This window comes from Pteropus alecto, unplaced genomic scaffold, assembly GCF_000325575.1.
Source record: "Pteropus alecto unplaced genomic scaffold, ASM32557v1 scaffold222, whole genome shotgun sequence".
Classification (NCBI taxonomy): Eukaryota; Metazoa; Chordata; class Mammalia; order Chiroptera; family Pteropodidae; genus Pteropus; species Pteropus alecto.
The window spans coordinates 1008-20820 of record NW_006433716.1 but is presented as its reverse complement, the minus strand read 5'-3'; the positions used below and the strand labels follow the sequence as shown (position 1 = coordinate 20820).

The 19813-nt window shown below is 40.4% G+C and overlaps 1 protein-coding gene across 2 annotated transcripts in view; it reads right to left on the bottom strand.

Annotated features, from left to right (window-relative positions):
* Positions 1-18884, bottom strand: part of MOB3B (MOB kinase activator 3B) — a 118252-nt gene extending 99368 nt beyond the window's left edge. For both annotated transcript variants that reach the window (XM_006908339.3, XM_025044317.1), the window contains exon 1: positions 18274-18884. In XM_006908339.3, the coding sequence (XP_006908401.1) occupies positions 18274-18691 (418 nt within the window). In that variant the 5' untranslated portion in view covers positions 18692-18884. The remainder of the gene's footprint in view (positions 1-18273) is intronic.
* Between the last annotated feature and the right edge of the window lie 929 nt (positions 18885-19813).

Sequence of the window (19813 nt, the reverse complement as noted above, 5' to 3'; positions counted from 1 at the left end):
ATAAAAGGCTGTACATGTTCAGTACAGCCACAACCGTCATCGGCCTAACAACATAGTACACGTGAACAACGATGTAACATTTCTTTCAACTATTTTTGATCCATAGTTGGTTGAATATGGGGATGTGGAACCCACAGACACAGAAGGCCAACTATACTGTCATTGTCAATTCTTTTCATTAATGTTTGCACTTGAGAGGACACTGGAAGACTTCTAATTTCATCCTTTCCTATCCAAAACCAGTGTTGGAGATGCAGAGTTTCCAATTTTTAAATAAGGGTGAGATTCGATTCTAAATTATGCATGAACCAGTGTGTCTGGAGGATGTTCTTCCTCTGCTCTCTCAATTTCATAGCCTCTAGCACAGGAATAGGGGGTAGCAAAGTAAGACTTCAGGATGAGGTGAAGTAGGAAGAGGCGAATGTTTTCTAACTTCTGCTAAAAACAGAAAAATATTTCCCAAATACACTGAATTCTCATTCATCTGGGAGATAGAGAATGATGATAGAATATCAGTTCAGGGACTGCTTTTTTCTCTTTTCTGAGACTATTATCTTTCCTTTAATAAAAATCATTTTCCTTTTAGAAAATTTTTTTCTAAAGCAGATTTGCTGATTTTCAACTAGGCATCCCCCAAATTTTAAATCAGAAGTAGCTCCAGTCCAGATCTCCCCTCTTTTCCAGCTCCAAACGTATTTTCCACCCATGTCTGTTCCATGCTACAGATGTTCCCTTTATCCATCTTGATCGGCATGAGGCATCTGAGAAGCAGCCATAAGTTAAGCCACACAGAGGTGAAATTGCTGTCAGATATTCAGTGAAAATGGGGGTGCAAACCTCACTTCCTGTCACAGAAATCAGAGGTGCAAAAAGTCTCTTAGATAAACTAATCTCATGCCTTCTGCCTTAAAAAGAGAAGTATTTCTCTCACTGGTTCATACAGCCAAGGATACCAAAAACGAGCCTGTGAAGCCCCATCTCCACCCTTCCAGTTAATCAAGTCTGAATAAATTCCTGGAAGTAGATCAACTAAGGGAGGTTACTCTATGCACTGTCAAGGCCTTTAGAATTCCCGTGATTTGTAGATCAGAAGGAAGGCTTTCTGTGCATGTTGAAGGTGCATGGGATTCTTAATTTATGGTTTAGGAGTTACAGGCTATAGCAATAAACCTGCTAAGCTACTGAATCACTGCCAAGGGTGACCTCTAACAGAGCCTGCAAAGGTCAAGCAACCTTTCCTCTGCCAGTCAAAGGGTTTTTGGTTTATCCCAGGCACTTTGGGTTGGACAAAAGAGAAAAAAAACTTAAGCGAGCATAAGCTACGGTGGGCAATTTGCTGGAAGAAAACAAGAGCAGGAAATGTAGTAAATGAAAATGGAACTGAAAAGTCAAGACCCATAGCACTCATTCACCCTCTATACTTTAAACTCCCTCTTTAAGCTGCGTCAGCCACGCCTGTAGCTTCAGTGCCTTTTTATATGATCCGCCTCTTTTCCGAATCCCAGACCTATATACCCACTTGCTCAGTCCACATTCCTATTTGGATGTCTCAGAAGCACCTCAAAATCAACTCACCCAAACTGCTACCCCCTAAAGTCCACCTCCAAGACTCTAGCTAAGTTGCTCAGGATGGAAACCTAAGAGTTACCCTTTATTTCTCCTGTTCCCTACCCTTTCCATCCCCATGTGTTCGATCACCAATTCTCCTTCCTAAGCCTTTCTAATCTACCTAATTTTCTCCACACTTGAGTGTAAACTCTCAACTTCTTTTCTCTGGACCACTGCAATGGGTTCCTAGTCAGTCTCTATGCATCCATCCTTGCTCTTCTCCAACCTGTGGCCAGAGCAATCCTTCTAACATTCATGTCTTACCATGCCACTCATCTGCTTTCAGAGGCTCCCTATGACTGTAGAATAATGTCTAAAGTTCATCTCAGGACCTCCACGTTCTCTGGCATGGTCTCCAAGGCCCTGCTACTTCCGGGAACTCATGTGTGACTCCTGCCTCACTCACTATGCAGCACTTGCCTATAGTACCAGCATTCGCCTTCTTTCAGTCCTTCAGAGATGCCACACTCTTCTCACCTCAGAGCCTTTGCACAAGTTGTTCTCTCTTCTCCAGACAACCTTCTACCCTACCCTTTTCAACTTGCGGAATTCCACTCACCCTTCTGGTCTCACCTTAAATATCGTTTCTTAGCTCCCGCTGTTAGAGATGTGTGTGTGTGTGTGTGTGTGTGTGTGTGTGTGTGTGTGTGTGTGTGTGTGTGTTTGGGAGTATTTATGCACATGTTTGTATTTTGTATATTTGGCACACTGCATTTTCCTTTTAAACGTTTTATACTTATAATTATTTATTTCACTTCATTCAACAATTTGTACAGAGCACCTGCTTGTGAGCAACCTTAGGCATTGGGGTTGCAGCATCAAATTGGAGAGGTTCCTACACTCAGGGAGTTTCTATCCTTTGTAATACCTTACTCCACTATTTTAAGTTACATGAGGAGAAGGTCATACTTGTTTTGTTTACCACTGTATACCAGTGTTTAGCACACTGGCACACTGCCTGGCACATGTGAAACATTCAGTAAATATTTGCTGACTGTCTGATTGGCCTCCCAAAGTTACTACTGTACTGGGCACATAGTAAGTAAATACATATTGAATTAGATGTCTTTCAGGGAATTATGTCTATAGAAAAAGGTATTATTTCAGATTTATTATGATGCTTTTCATTTTGTTGTTTGACTTTTAGTTAGGAATTATTGTTTTTGTTATCCCTGTTAACTAATATAAATGAATACATGAACAAGACAAATAACTTCAGAATGAAAATAATATTAAGAAAATTGGACAGCATGGTCTAATAGAGATAAACTGGAGGGATGTATGTCACATTATATTGAACGGTTAGAAAAGCCCTCTCTCAGGAGGGGAAATTTGAGCTGCGACCTGATAACAAGAAGGAGATAGCCGTGCAAAAAAAAATGCAGGGTGGAGGGTTCCAGACATAAGGAACAGAAAGTTCAAAGGCTTGGAGGTGGGGAATGGGAGGAAGGACTAGCAGCGTGGGGGCAGGGGGTTATTTGAGAAGCATAAAGAAGGCTAGGATGGCTAGACTCCAGTGGGCAGGGGAAATAGTGCAAGAGGAGGTGGGAGAAGTAGCTCATAAAGAGAACAGCAGGCTGAGGGAAGGGTTTAGGGCATTTTTCTGGTTGTAGTGGGAAGATAGTGGGGTTTTTTAAGCAGAACATGAACATGATCTGATTTATAATTGTTTAAAAACTGACTATCTTCTCTGCGAAGAATGGGCAAAAGACGTATGTCCATTCTGTCACTAAGAACTTCTCTGAGTATCAAAAACTACTATATGAAAAGAAAAAATTGTTTTGATGTTAAAAAATCTGACTTCATTTGGGGCTATTATACAATTATAAAGGTATTTGTTGCCTTCAGTCCTCTTTGATAGTTTTGAATCCTCGCTGACAGCAATGGGACAAATTTTCCATTTTATTGGTCATTAGTCCATTAAGAGGCTATAGCTGTGTTATCACATTTATTTATTTATTTGAGATCTATTTGTTTTGCTCATTAAAAAAAAAAAAGTCACTTCAACTGCTGCAAAGTGCGTAACATTGTCACCAGAGCCCTTCCTTTTGAAATTCACTAGTGCATCTTGCATTTGTCAAACTCATTATTTATGAGCAGTGAGCTGTGCAATGAAAGCGAGAGTCACCCTTATGGGCACATCTGCCTGTCTTATATCAGAAACTGCTTATTTCCAAAGAAAAGAGAAGTCTTCAGTTTTTTACTATGTTATTTAAAAAAATGTATTGAGGTATTTTTAGTCTGGAGGCTTCTTCTGAAAGCATGAGATAATGACTTTGTAAATCCTACTGAAAGCAAAAACACATCTAGAAGCTATGGAAGAGCAGAAGCTACGTTGCTATCTCTTAATTAAGAAGATGGCCCCTGGACTAGATGAATAGGGGTCTCTCCATTAGGCCTGCTCATGACAGACACATTTTTTTCTTTGCTTATTTAGCTATAACATCATTAAGACATTGTGATGCAAGCCAGTTTACCTTTTAGAAACCATATTCACAGACAGAAGTTGCAGTAACTGTATAGTCAAGAGCACTGAGAATTCTTTTAAGGAAGGAGCTGTATGTACTCAGCGATTCAGCCTTTTATTACCATTTCAGCCTAGGCAAAGGAGCAGAACATTAACCTTAGAAAAAGCCTGAGCAGTAAATTCAGGGCATTAGCACCTACATGGGAACTTGAGTCAGAGCCCCACTCCTGCTGAGTCTGGGAGCCCTCACTTGCTCCCTACTGAAAGCACTGTGCCCAGCCTGAGGTTGTGGCTGGCTTCACAACTTCTGATGTTGAGTTGGGGGTAGGAGGCCCTCTTCAATAATAGAACATTTAGGACCCTAGTAAACCCATGAAGACGAGGCATGTGCTGAGGCAAACTCAGTAGGAGACAACCAAGGGAACCCTGGCAGATGGCACGGTGCTGGGCAAGCGAAAGGGGGATGGGCAGAGGAACTAGGGGCTGGCCAGTGCTCAGCATGGGGGGGCTGGCATCAAGTAGTAGGGACCTACTACCATCAGTCTGAACACCAGAAATATACTCCAATATGACACAATGGGCAGACAATATGGGACAATGGGATACCAATCTTAAGGGTACCAGGTAGAGTCTCAGACAAGGATCCACTTCTTGGTCTTGGAATCTGGGCTAGGAGGTTGGCCCATTGCATAGTACTAGGAGAGTCCATTCTGTTACTAAAACCTGGGAAGAAGGTCAGAACCTCTGGTGGGTCAGAGCCTACAGACAGGGTTACAGAGGGCTCTCAGGGGTGTGGAGGAGCCCCAAGGGGCAGGCACAAGGACCAGGCAGACCAGTTTTTGTATTCCATTGCCTATTATTGTACTCAGAGTATGTTTAATAAATAGTTGTAGAATTAATAACTCTAAACTTAGTTCTGAAACTTGGCTTCCTCAAGAAACTAATCCTTATGGATCTATTATTGGGCAATTGAAAAGATTCACTTTGATGACAAGCCTCCTTCAAATCATCTAGGAAAAGGCTACATTAATTTATCTGAAAAACTTGAGCCCCATTTTCAGTCGTATTTCTTGTGAACTGACAGAGTGCCTTGCCCCATGGACCTTTCTCAAAGGCCAGCTGCTCTCTAGCACTGCAGGAGGCCAAGGGGCTGCAGGAGGTGAAATGTACACCTGTGGCACCTGAAACAACATCGAGTCCACTCAGTCCCATGGTGAGTTATCGGAGACTGATAAGGGCAGCGAGAGTCTATGTCTATTTTAAGAGTCAACGTGTTTTAGAACTAAAAAATTTAATGGGCCCCAAAGTGTCAACTGTCTGAAGGTTGACTGAGAAATACTGGCTGAAAAGTCCACCGCTGGAGGAAGTCCAGAAACCTGCCTCTGACCCTGCCTGACAAGGAGCTTAGGGCCTCCAGGGTCTTTATTCCTGAGAACCTCAATCATTTAGGTATGTGCTGCTTCTCATATGGGAGAAAATATAGCACCTACTTTGCAAAAATACAGTATCAATGATATTATTAGTAATCCTGTTAGCTGATATTTACTGAATATTTTATACATATCAAGCCTGCTGTATCATCCTATTAAGACCTTACAGCAACCTTATGACCCAGGTTTCCTGGTGTTACAGCAGAAGAATTAGAGTTAACAGACCAGGGAGTAAGAAGAGAAGACAGACAGAGTCACAAGAACAATGTACACTGGACTGAAAGTTTTAAGTGAAGACTCTGAATTACATTGGTCTGTTCATTTGTTCAATGTGAAACCACAGAGCACTATAGGTAGCTAGTTCATATAACTTCATATTCTTTAATTTTTTTCCTCTTGTTCTTCCTAACCAGTGAGATTTTTATCTTTAAAAGACACACACACACACACACACACACACACACACACACACACACACACACACAGAGAGACACAAAATAAGCCCTCACCACAAACATGAAAATTATGCGAGCCATCTGTCTCACCTTATTAATGTGAGGTTTGTCCCACTGGCATCAGTATTGCTAGTTTCAGCAGACCATGAGTCAAAATCTAAGTACTGTATTAAAGGCACAATGAGAAAGTAACAAAGCCATGACTTGAAAAATCTTATTTCATCCAGATAGGATTTCTTCTGCAAAGGCCTCGTGCTTTGGTGTCAGAGAAAAGCCAAACTTTTTGCTTCTTCAAATTATCCTTTGGATTTTTTCTCTCTTGCTCAGTCTTTGAATCTATTCGTCCGTGTGTTTATGCAAAAGTATGCATACATGTGCCTAGAATATGTGTATCACAGAGGTCCCTGGCATAGTGAAAAAACACAATGTGTCAGAAAGATATAGGCCTTTACAAGCTGGGTGACCTATGCCTCTCTGAGACTTAGTTTCCTCATTTGGAAAAGAGGCAAAAAACACCCTTCTAAAAAGGTTTCTAAAAAGGTTGTGAAAAGTAAGTGAGCTCTGTAAAGCATCTAAGCACTCAATAAATGGTAGACATCATTTTCTTCACACAACTGCATAAAATCAAAGCTAGGCGTGACATAATCCACTTCGAAAGGTAGGTGTGAGATTTGCCTCTGAAATCAATGGTAAATACGTTTCATTTGGCATAAGATGTTTTATAACCCCTATTCAAAAGTTAGTCTGTCCATAGAGGATGACTTATATCTGCCCATTTGCAGGTCGAAGTAATGTGGCCATGTCCATTTAAAGCTGACCGATGGTCATTTCCATTACAGTATGTATACCTTGTCACAGGGCTCAGTTCATGGGGCTCAGCATATGCTGATATAAAGAGTAGGGCTGCGATAACCTAAAACAGCAAATAATGTCTAAATCATTCATTCAATTTCTTTCCATAATAGCTATCTCACAGTAAAAAATTAGATCTTGGCTATGGCATTCTGTAAGAATATGTTATCAATTGATGGTGAGAAGAAACACAACCTTTCTGACCCAGATAGAAAGTTACCCTGAACTTGAACGCTGCTGTAAAAAATTTGCAAGGAGAACAACTGGTGATGGTCTGCCACTCTCTACTGTATGGCACAATAATTATATCACAGCAATTCCATTCAAATTTTAAAATACTTCTTATATGCACATCAAGTACCAGCAGTTAAATATTTAGTCTGAACTAGCTCATTAGTTTATTGCTAAGGAAATTAGAGGGTGAATTTTTTTCAGAGACTAATATGCATCTTCCTTTCAGTGGTCCTACAAAACTGTGTTAGAGAGACAACGTGACTATGAACACATGTGAAAATCCATCAGTACTGGTGGTAAATAGCACAAAGCATGTGTCCAACTCATCGATAGGGCCCTAAGAACAGTGCTGTCTAACTGGTTTAAACTACCACAATGTCACCAATGTCACCATTTATCACAAGGAACACTGTGAAACTCTCAATGCAATCTTAATTTCTGTTCATTCGACCAAAATCATCAAGTGCCTACTAGGTGCAAAGGACTGGTCTCCCCATTACTTTATCTACAGTAGTAGTTCTCAAAGTACTGCAGGGATCCCTGGGGTCCTTTCAGAAGTATACAGAGTCCTCTCCTTTCCAACTATAAACCTATATGAACCCAAACTTGAACTTAAAACATATCACAATAGACTGAAATTCAGAAGCAGATCAGAATCCAGTCGTTTTCTATTAAACCACATATTAAAAAGATTTGCAAAAACTAAAATGATACCACCCTTCTTACTCACTCTTTTTTTGTTTTGGGAAATATAGTTATTGTTCATAAAAAATACTTATGTTACTTTGTGATGGGTTTATTATTTTTTCAATGCATTAATAAATATTTTAAAAATATTCCTAGTTTTAATTTCTAATACAGTAACTGTTGATAGATATAACCCACATAAACAAAAGACCCTCAAGATTTTCAATAATTTTTAAGAGTATGAAGGAGTTTCGACAAAAAGAATTGAGAACCACTGTTCTAATCTATTGCATTTATATCTTACAGCATCCCAGTTCCCTTTCCCAATTTTAACTGTATTCACAGAATTTATCACTGCCCAAAATTAAACATTACATATGTAATAATAATTACAAATTTTATTTGTTTTCTCCATATGCCAGTCATTTGCCTATCTGCTCTCAGATCCATTCCCTCCCCTCTCACTGCAACATACACTTCCCAGGATCCGTTGCCAAAGACAATGGGACGCACTGTCAGGAAGCTACAGGAGGCGAGCAGAGCCTTCATTCTCTTTCGCCCTCCAGGAGTACTGCCTCTTCTCCTGGGTTCCAGTACTTCCCTCCCTTTCCCAATTTTAACTGTATTCACAGAATTTATCACTGCCCAAAATTAAACATTACATATGTAATAATAATTACAAATTTTATTTGTTTTCTCCATATGCCAGTCATTTGCCTATCTGCTCTCAGATCCATTCCCTCCCCTCTCACTGCAACATACACTTCCCAGGATCCGTTGCCAAAGACAATGGGACGCACTGTCAGGAGGCTACAGGAGGCAGCAGAGCTTTCATTCTCTTTCGGCCTCCAGCAGTACTGCCTCTTCTCCTGGGTTCCAGTACCTCCTAATGAGCCTTTCTTTCCTCTGTGCTCCCAGGTCCTGTGGAACAGCCCAGGCCCCCAGACTCTAGTAATCCTCTCTTCTCACTCTGTTTGTCTAACCCTAGGGTGTAGTGGCTTGCAGCTTGTTATTACTACCTGGTTGCTTCACTTTCCCAGTTTGACTTGTCAGCTCTCCTCACACTTTGGGGGAAGAAACTTATCTCAGTTTCCTCATTTGAAAATAGGGCTAATAATAATGGTCAATCGAGGATGCTGTGAGGATTAGAAAAAAAATACATAAAGGACCTAGCATACTGCTTGGCTCAGAACTGGTGAAAAATGTTAGTTAATATTATTGTTAGTATATTTTAAACTTTGGAATTACTGCCTTACATAAAAAAATAGAATCTGTTTCTTTCAGCTGGTGTTAAAGTTTCAATTATTAACTGAGATTCTAATGGATATAGAAATTATTTTTCCAACTACTGTAATTACGACATGATCAATAGCTTTTCTCAATTTTTACTTCGATTGAAAAAGAAATGTGCAAAGAACACTACAGGAGAAATCCCGTGTAATCAAGCATTGCAAACCATAATAAATCAGAAGTCTTCCCTTTTTATATCATTGTGAAAGGAAATAAAGCTCAAATGTATTCAGTACTTAATTCTCTACTGGGAACTTGCTAAAAGCTTTATTTATATGCATTATGACACTTAATTCTTATAACCTTACAAAGTAGGTATTATTATCATTACCCCCCACTCTCCAAATGAGACAGGCTGAGAGAGGTTCAAGGCTTGCCAAGATCACATAGCTCATAAGGAGAGAAACACATTTGAATCTGGACTGAAGATGAGCCCTTATCTGTAATCTACTTTTGTAAAGCATAAATAAAGATATCAAACCACATCCCATGTGATCTGATAGTTCGTGCTTACTGATTGTTTTCTAGGAGACTTGGTACCTATAATTAATATACTTGCTCTTATTTCTCTTCAATGACACAGAAAAACAGATGCCCTCAACAGCAGGCTTTTTCCCCCACTTTGGGATGGGCAAAAACAAATGGCTTATCTCAGGGCCATAGGAGGTAAATCCCCAATATTTGATTGCTTTCTTCCCTCTGCTCCAGGTGGCAAAGGGAGGATTCCCTGGCTGGGTCAGGGAATCAAGGTGATGTTGAAGGCAGTCATCCACAAGGAATTCCTGGTGGTCCCCAGATGCCGACTTTCCACTGTGCTGCCACAGCAGGCAGTGGGGCTCCCTCATTTCAGCTGTTCTGGAAGCCAGGCAGGAGCCTGCCATTGCTGGCAGATTCCTGGAGAGTATGACAGGGGGTGAGCAACAAAACGAACACCTAACTATTGGCTGGAGTTTCTCTCTTACATCATCAATGCTCTCTAGTCCTGGGATCTGGGGTTAGACAATGTAGAAACACCAAAAATCTATTGCTTCCTTTGAAGAAAGGTTTTTTCTTTCCCCAAGAGAGAAAAAACAACTTCGGCTTGTACTCCACAAAGACAAACATTTTAACTTCCAAAGACATGCACTAATAATCAGTTAGACACATCACTAAGGAGATATCACACATGAAAGGATTCTTTGCCAATCTCTCTTTAAATACTGAACACTCTCTGACAAATGAAAGTAATAGCTAAGTGACAAAAAAAATTCAACTACCTGACAATTTTTAAGAATACATCTGTTCCATGACATAAACTATATGACATCAATCAGACAATTTACAGATGCATGGTAGTAATTTGTTCACCATGTGTCCACTTAGTGCAGTGTTATGCTAGGTGCTACATCCCGTAGCAGAAACACGAAGGTAGAATTGGTTTCATGCAGGCCACGTGGCCTATGTGTGTGACACCTCTTCTGAAGTTCTTTTGTGGACCTATTCCTGGTTCTGGCAGTCAAGGCCATGCAGTTAAACTCCATTGATTCCCTAAGATATAGCAAAAGATGAAGGGAACATGGATTATCAACTCCACAGCCAAATATTTAATATAATTATCCATTTTCATCCTAGGTTCTTTCCTTTCTCACCTCAATTCACTTGATGAGTCTATTTCATCACACTGACATTGTGTGATACTGAGGCAACGAACATTTAAAGCATACCCAACATTGTGCTAAGTATTTAAAATGTAACATGTTATTTTATACTCTCATTAATACTATGAAGTAAGTACTTTTACATGCATTTTACAGACAAGGAAACAGGTTTAGAGAGATTGAAAATTCGCTAGCAAAAGTTAATAACTGGGATTCGAACTCTGGTCTGACAGACTAATGCTTCTGTTCCTTTTTATCACTGCTCATCTTCCCGAGCATTCATTCTATTACAAGACTTGAGAGAAAAATGATTATGTGAAAGAAAACATGGATAGAATTATCATTTAGAATATGAATTTAACACAAATTTTTAAAGATAGAACACCAAGAAACGTCCTGTCTACAGATACCTTACAGACAATCCATGTCCCTATACCTATAAAAGTATTTTAAAGGATCTAGGGCAGGCTAATTTGTTTGGCTTCCCTTCAAAATGACAATATTTAAGTATCCATAGACCCTCTATCTAGAGAAGTAGAGAGGGCAGAGAGAAGACTCTGGTGTCAGGGCCCTGCTGATCCGCACTGCTTAGATAAATAAAAACCTTTGCTGTCTTTAGAAGTCAGATGGGACCTCATTGATAATTATAGTATGTCCTTGGGGATCTCATCCTCACTTCAAGTGGCTTATACAATTGTTCCTTCCAGCTCCATATTCTGGTCTGGGCAACAGTTCTGGTTAAGCCATTTTTCTTCATCCCATTGCACTTCCAGTTATATTTCTACATCCCTTACAGCTTGGCCTGAGCTGGCCTGCCTCTCCACAAAGCACTGGCCCTCACAATGCACCCTCCTTTGGCCAAGGAAGGGTTCCACCTCTACAACCACCAACCCAGTAAAAGCAGCAGATGCCCCCACCCCCATCCCAATAAGCCTTTGCTTTTCATCTCTGCTTTCCACTGAATATCACATATCCCATTTCCCTGCCTAGCTGATGCTGAGATGCAATAACTTGTCACCTGAGATATGGCCCATTAAAATTACATAGCACAGGTAATGGAGAACTCAGTGCAAGTGGGGACAGCAGGTAATTAACCTTAATTTATGGTGCTTCTCTGGGTTCCCTATCTCCACTCCCTTTTCTATGCTTAGCACATGGAGGTCTTCACCATTTCTTAGAGATATCTCCTGGGATTTGTTGAGTGAGAGTGGTTATTTAACACTGTCCTCATTAACTCAGCCACCAAGTCACAGCAGTATTGGGTTAACAAGGTGGGGGCAGGGAATTGTGACCATCACAATAGACCATCAATTCTCCAGGGGCAGTGGGCGTAGGGAAGAGTGGATTCAGCTGTCTCTGCATGTTTTCTATGAATAGACAACTGAACAAATTTGAATAGCACCAGAATCTAAGGAGACAAGATCTAAAAGGAGCAGAAGCTTAGAATTCCCACCAGGAAGGACCCAGTACAATCTTCATCAGATGCAAGGCCTGTGTTTCATGTCCCTTGCTGTGGCTGTTGGGTTTGTCTTAGGACATTCCCTGGAGTCAATTTAACATTGGATGCAACAGGCAGGGGTAAATCAAGAGTAAGAATTCTGCTGATTCTGGGGTAAGAACAGACATGAAATCGGCTGTTGAGCTGGGGCACCTTGGGTCTAATTTCTAGCTCTGCCTATGTGACCCTGGACAAGCTACTTAATCTTTTTCTTCTATGAAATACAGATCATACTACTTGCCTTTACACTGTTGTTTGACTGATTAAATGACATAACACAGCTAAGGTATTTAGGGAGTATGCATTCAGAAAATGACAGTTTTATTATTATGCCCTCCCGACTAGTAAATTCATAGGGAGTCAAACAGTTTATCAGATCCCTAAGACAAATCACATTTCCAGAGCCTTGGAAAAACTAGTTCACAGGGCTATCTTGGGGCTTCATTCACAGCACTGAGTTGTCTGAAACATTTTCCCATCCTCTTGAGAGATCAAATCCAGGGAACCTTGACCAACTCTGATTAGAATGAGTGGTTTGTCTCAGGTGTGACTAATAGGCTATCTCCCCATTCCTCCAGCTAACCCGCTGGTTTGACACTGGACATGGGCAGGTTTAATATTCAGTCTTCTGAAAACCAAGTGAGAAGACTCAGCCCAGTGGCTTTCTCTCTAAAGAGTTAGGTGCTCATCCCTGAAACTAGGAGTTGGTGTAGCTCCTAAAGTAACAACCAAATTTCCCAAAGTCTTTGACAGATGACAGCCTGAAGTACTTATAACCCTCCTCACAGAGTGACCCAGCAATGAAGACTAATTAAAAAATAAAAATAAAAACCTTTATTGAGTTTGTAACAATGCATTTCAATTTTCTGAAGATACAGTTCAGAAATTTTCTAGTGGTCTCCATGAGTTTTGATTGATAGTTATATATAAATGTATGCAGAGAGATGACTAACACATTTGTTTTTCAGCACCTCTTCTGGGTGCGAATGGCTCCTGGCTGGGTGTTTTTACTCACACTGCCTCATTTAATCTTTACAACAGCCCTATGAGATCAGAATTATAATCTTTCGTTTACAAAGAAAGAAACTTTTGCTCAGAGGTTATGTGTTTGCCAATGTCGCAGAGCACCTAGTCATGGCAGAGCTAGCTGACTGAATCCAAGTCTCTGTATGCAAATCCAGTGCTGATTCTACCACACTGTAAATGTGTTTTGTTGATATACATTGTTTTACCAGTGTTATGTAGATTTATATCAAAATAAAAAAAAAATGAGGGAAACCTACAATAGAAAATTAGAAGTTAAAATTTAAAGGCTAAATATAACCTTGGTTCTCCTACACCTTATGACTGAAAAGCTCACCCCTATGGACATTTTTATAGCCTTGTGTTTCCTGCCATGATATTTTGAGAGAGGATGAGACTCAGCTGTAGTCTCATGTGAGGGGTTGCCAAAGGGATGTGACTATTTTCACAATTCACTTGACCACTGAACAAACTACTCATTTTAGAAAAACGTGCAGAGCAGTTTGGAGCAACTAGATACTCTGGACACTATGGAAATCGCTTAAGGACACAACTATCTGTTTTGCTCTCTCTTGGTGCCTAAAATAGGGCCTACTACCAAGCAAGTGCTTGACAGACATTTATTGAATGAACAAATGACTGAATGGCAGTAACAGGTAGTCGTGGGCTCACAAAGCGTGTTCATGAGGCTAAGTCATCCTCTCTGACCAATCTTGGAATGGAATGTAGGAATAGTTATAGTGCCAGTATACTCTTCAGGCATTCCAAAGATGATGTTTTAAATAAGAATAAACGAAAACAAAACCAAACGAAAACAAAAATTATTTCTTTAAAAGTTATAGCAAAAATCGGGTTTTCTGAAATTTTCTCCATCCTAGACCACCTCCTAAAACCATTGATTGAGAAGTCTTTAGCCATATGAAGGAAAATTTTCAAAATAATTGATACATGCTGTGAATGGTGGTGGGTGACGGAGGCATAGATTTTGGCCAGACACTCTTGAGCTAAAACCCTGAGTTCTAAATGACTTATTAGCTATATAACCTTTGAAAAGGTTGTATAGCTCCTTAGCTTATTTCAATGTCAGCTTCCTCACTGGTAAAATGAAATATTTAATTCATTGAGTTATTATAAGAATTAAGAAAGATTAATAGTGCCTGGCACTTAGCAGGCTCAATAAATGTGAGTTCCCTCCCCATTTCTCTCCCTTCCTTTCCCTGCTCTTTCCTTTCTTGACACCCATTTATCCTAAAACCATAGAGGTAGGAGAGATTGTGTTTTTTTTTTTTAAGTGTTTATTCCTGCTTTTTTTTTTTCTAAAAACAGGAGTTGGAGGAGCTCTAAGTTTTCTACTCCTTTTTTTCTTTGAGTGTCAGATCTAAGATATTAAATCCTATTATATAACAGAAAAACAGGGAAGCCGAAGGTTAGAACAAAAAAATTACTGTAATTCGACAGGCAATAGAAAAATAAAAGGCTTTGACTTCCTAGGCTTCTTATTTTTCCGTCGTTGTTGCTAAAAGTGGTTAAAGAGATATAATGGAAGAAAAGGTGGCCCTTGCTTCTGAAGATAACTGCTGTCTCAGGAGCTTTAATGGGGACATCTGCTGGCTTTTTAACAAAGGAAACTGGAGAGGGTCAAGGGCAAGTGCAGGAGACTATGGTTCACGAGGGAGCCACATCTGTTTGGTATTCTCCCAAGTGAGAAAGCGCAACTTCTGAAACAGCATGGGTATATTGGTTAAACTAGAATCAAGGAAGAGATAAAAGCTTTTCTGTCCTCCATGTTTCAATGGTAGAGATCAACAGCTGTTTATATCCTTTAATACCTAACTAAGAGTGAAGCCTTCACATCTGTCAGTATTTTCCGGTTCTATTTCCTTGAATCACAGTGGGGAGGAGGTGAAGTTTGAACCCCTCCCAATTCCCAGGCAAGAACACAGAAACATGCCTAGGATTCAAAGCTGTAATGCTAAGCAGATATCCCCATTTCTCATCCACCCAGGGTCTGCTGTTTGCTGAGAATTCTTTTACTTTATCCTGACAGACATCTTGATCGTTTTCATGATAATGACTCATGGCAGCACAAAGATCAAAAAGAAAAAAAGTAGGCTGAAATAAGGGGGAGAAGTAAGAGGAGGAAATGGATTCTAATAAAAAAAGTGGCTCCTGAAAATAAGTTATTTGTAAAGCTAGCAACAATACCGTCCAAAGGCCAATAACAGAGGTGAGCAGAATGCTAAAGAAGACCCTCAAGGTAGTGGTGGATGATGGTGGTTTTCACTGACCTCTAACATTTCACCTTGAGAAAGTTAAATAGAGAAAATTAAACTCCGTGGAGGCAAGGTACAGAAAATACTCAGGATGGTGATAAAGGGATTTAGAGATATGTGTTTAACTTCGCTTTGATCACCAGTACCATAGACACATTGGGACTTTATAGAGATTATTTTTCCATCCATCCATCCATCCATCCATCCATCCATCCATCCATCCATCCATCCACCTATCCATCCTATAACTTATAAGGCACAAAGACTGGATCTCGTACTGAGATTTTCAAAAGAATAAGACATATTCCATAACTTTAAGGGGTTTATATTCTAATGAGTGAGAGGACATGGTATAAAGAATGCATGAACATTCACTAAATAGAGACGATGGTGATTCCAGAAGGAGAGAACAACATGGATAAAACCAGAGAGGTAAGAAACAGACAGTTTCTGGAGGATGAAAAGTATTCTGAGCGGTTATAATAAATAGAGGAATGAGTGGTGGGTGCTTATTAAAAGTGGAAATTCTTAGGTCTTACCTAAGAGATTCTGATTTAGTTGTTAAGAGGGAGGACCAAGGAATTTGCCTTTTAAACAGAAGGCCCAAACAAAAGTTTGACAACTCTAACTTATATAGATTCATATTTCCCAAAAGATGCTAATGACATTCCATTAAAGAAAAAACAAGCTAGCAGGTTCAAATTAGAAACACCAGATACTAAAATATTATTCCTTTCTTAGAGATTTATAATGCGCATTAGCATGTTAAAAGTCCTGCAGTAAAGAAATCGATTTTACTCAGCATTTCCCCAACTTATTTTTCCATGGAGGTAGAAGTGGAATCATGGTACACCTATTAAAATCTCTCAGAAATGTGGTGACAGAAAGAATCTAACTATGGGAGGTGAACACGCAGTGTAAATATATATATATGCCTTACTGTTAAAAAAATAAAAATAAAGTTGCTCTAAAAATGAGGGAAAAAAAATAAAATCTCTCGGAACACTGGTGTACAAGGAGCATATGATTGAGAAGAGCTGAAACAGATGATTCTGATCAGGTGAGTATGTTCCCTGAACCCACTGAATGGCTAAAGAAATGCCTAGAAAAAGATAGAAAAGTCGATTACTCTGGAGGACATGGTGGCATCCACTGATTTCCTACAAGCAAAGTCTAAAACCACATATGATGTCCTATATTCCAAGCTGACCACAAGAAACTTCTCACTCTGAAGTAACATACCATGGCTCTGTGATATTATTTCTGGTCACCAACTCTATGTGGTAACCACAGTTGCCAGAGAGAATAGAGGCACCCAGAGTTCAAAGCATCAAGGAGCAGAAACAGAAGGGGAAGGACAAAGAAAAGTCTCCTTGCCCATGTTTATCTTTATTGCTATCATATGTTCTGCACAGAGCACTGGCAGTTGCTTACAGTGCTTTTGGAAAAGAAACATTCCTCCTAGCAACAAAAGAATCCTCTGACAGTCAAAGAAAGTGCAAAAAGACGTGAACCTAAGAAATTACTGCCCGTTGGAGGTGCCTATTACATGCCTAGGGGTGAGGGGGTTGAAATCTGTCTTCTTCCTCCCATGTTAGTGAATGGAGGGTTTACACTACCCCCACCTCCTTTCTTAATGAGGGACAGCAGAGGGAAAGAACATGAGAGAACTGGACAAGTCAAGGCAACACCAGAATTCTGAGCAAATTGGTTTTGTGCTGAATATTTCAAGATGTACATACTGCCCTAATCAATTTATAGACTTTTTTTTCTGGTATTAACTTAATTACTTCCATACGCCCCACCTCAACTTTCCATATGCCACGTGGGGACACACACAACCCAACTAGAGGTGATTTCAACAATGTGTTTCAAATACTTCTTTCATACTCCAACCACTCCAGAGCTTTTTTTTTTCCAGAGCTTTTTAATAATACTTTCCAACAGCACAAGTATTTCTTTCAATCATTCCACAAATATTTCCTGACTGCCTACAAGGGTTCCAGGGCACCATGCTAGATACTGGAGATACAACAGTGAATATAAGGAGATTCCTCTTTGCAACTGAACCTAGGCCCTAAAAATAAATGAATTTTACATTTAGCCTGCCAGTGCATGGAAAATCTAATGATTAGCAGCATAAAGAAATACAAGAGGTAGAAAAGGTTTGATTCTTCTCCTTGAAAAGTTTTATGACTCAAAACACAAGGGAAACAAAAGCATTTGCATTTCAAGTGTCCTGGTGGGTCTAGCAGCCACACAAGGGTCTGAGTTAACAGTACAGCCTGGAATTAATAACCTATAATTGGGAGAGGGAAGGGCAGAATGGCAGGATCTTAATTTTCCCAGAATGCCATCTACTTGTTCATTTGATCTGCAAACAAATCCATGGATTCTCACACTGGGAGAGATGAATACCAATAACTGTGCCAGAGTTACTGTAACTTTAACTAGTTAATTAGCTAAATAATAAGAACCTTACCAGAATAACTGAGTGGGTTTGGAGTCTAGTCCTAAGGAAGCCAGCATGATCAAATCTAACATTTTACCAAGTCAATGTTCCCAGCACATAGTATGTGTAATTTCATGAATGAGGTCCATGAAATTATTGTAAGTGGTCCACAAATGATATTTTTCAAAATTTCAATGAGTTCTTAGCTATGGAAAGAGAAACTGCAGGTATGTGAGTGATGGAATTTGGAGAAACATTGGTAATGGGTGCTATCCAGCATTCAAAGTCAGTCCTGGAAGAAGCCTCCAAAAACTTTCTGAGCTTGGGTAGGATGTGACAAAGTAACCAAGAAACATCATGGACTCACCCACACAGGTTGGAAATATGTCTTCATTGTTGATCTGGACCTCAATCCAATCCATGAGAAGGTTCATGTACTGGGGAGCTGGCAGCGCAGTAGGCTTCTTGTATTTGAGGTCATCCTGCCACCGATACTCATATTTGGGGCCCCCTGACATCACAGGACAGGTCCGCTCGGTGCAGAACTCACAGATGGTGCCGTAGATGAGGTTGATCCGATTGAAGAAGTCCACCACATGCACTGCCACCCAGTCATTCTGGTCTTCGCCGCTGGGCAGCTGCACGGCCGCCTTCAGGTCCACACCGGAGTTGAGGGATGCCTGAGCCCGTTTGTGGAGCTCGAACCTCTGTGTGCCAGGTTCAAATTTCCTCTTGGGCCGGAAGGTCTTGTCCTTGTTGAATACCTGCTTCAAGGCTATGGACATGGTCTTCTCCTTTCTTTCTTTTGTTTTGCAGGAAGCGAAAAGGCACTTGGAACTTTTCAGGGAGAGATCACAACCCAGTAGCGTTTTCCAGCTCTCTGGCCCGTCTTGCGTCCTGTAGTTTTAAGCTACTTAAATGGCCCTTTCCATCTTCTTCTTGAGTGATCTCCAGGAGAACTTCATGTTTCTTCCTACAGGCAGGAGAGTAAAGGGTCTCATAAGTACTCAGTTTGCATTTAAGAGATGACAAAGGCTCAGACCAGATTTCTACCTTGCATTTGGCTGTGCCCACTTCCATCTAGGTACGTGGATGAGGAGATTAAGCCAAATCCCTGGGAATCTGCATCGGTGATTCAAACCATGCAAACCACCAAATAAGTAAAGGCATCTTACTCCTTTTCCTCACAGCCTTGGTCAAATCTCTGGTGACTCTTCCCTGTGATTATAGGCTCAAGGGACCTCTCGAAGGTGATAAGGATGAATATGGTAGTCACTGACCCCTACCATCCCACATATGCTCTTTTTGAGAGCACTTGTTACCCCCCCACCACACGCACACACTTTGTCCCTATTGAATAAGCATGGGGCCACTACTCCCATCCTCATGAATACAGCTGATTGGAGCAAGGGTGGCTATCACACCAAGCTAGCTAATAAGAATATTTCTCCTGGGAATTTGGAATCAGGCTCCAGCATATGTTAGGCATTATCTCTGAGAAGTGATGAGAACTGGATCTAGCTGAGCCCTATTTGGATCATGTAGAGTGCAGCCCAAAAAGCTGGTTGGTCTACAGAGAGGGGAAGGAGGAGAGAAAGAGGAATAGAGAAGAAGAAGAAGGAAGAGGAAATGGGAGAAGCCACCTACACACAAAGAAACAAAGACAAGAGCACAAGCAGCCACATAAGAAGAAGAAAGAAAAAGACACAGTGAAGAGAGAGTAGCTTCCTTAGTTCCTGAAAATCTTCTAGGAACTGATACCAATTCCCTTTAAGGCCTTGCTGTGATTCCAAGTCCTTGGGATCCATATGTTTTTCCTGAATTAATCAAATCCCTTGTTTTACTTTGGCTAACTTGAGTAGGTTCTGTTTTTTTCCACGAGTCCTTAACTGTGACAGCATTTATCA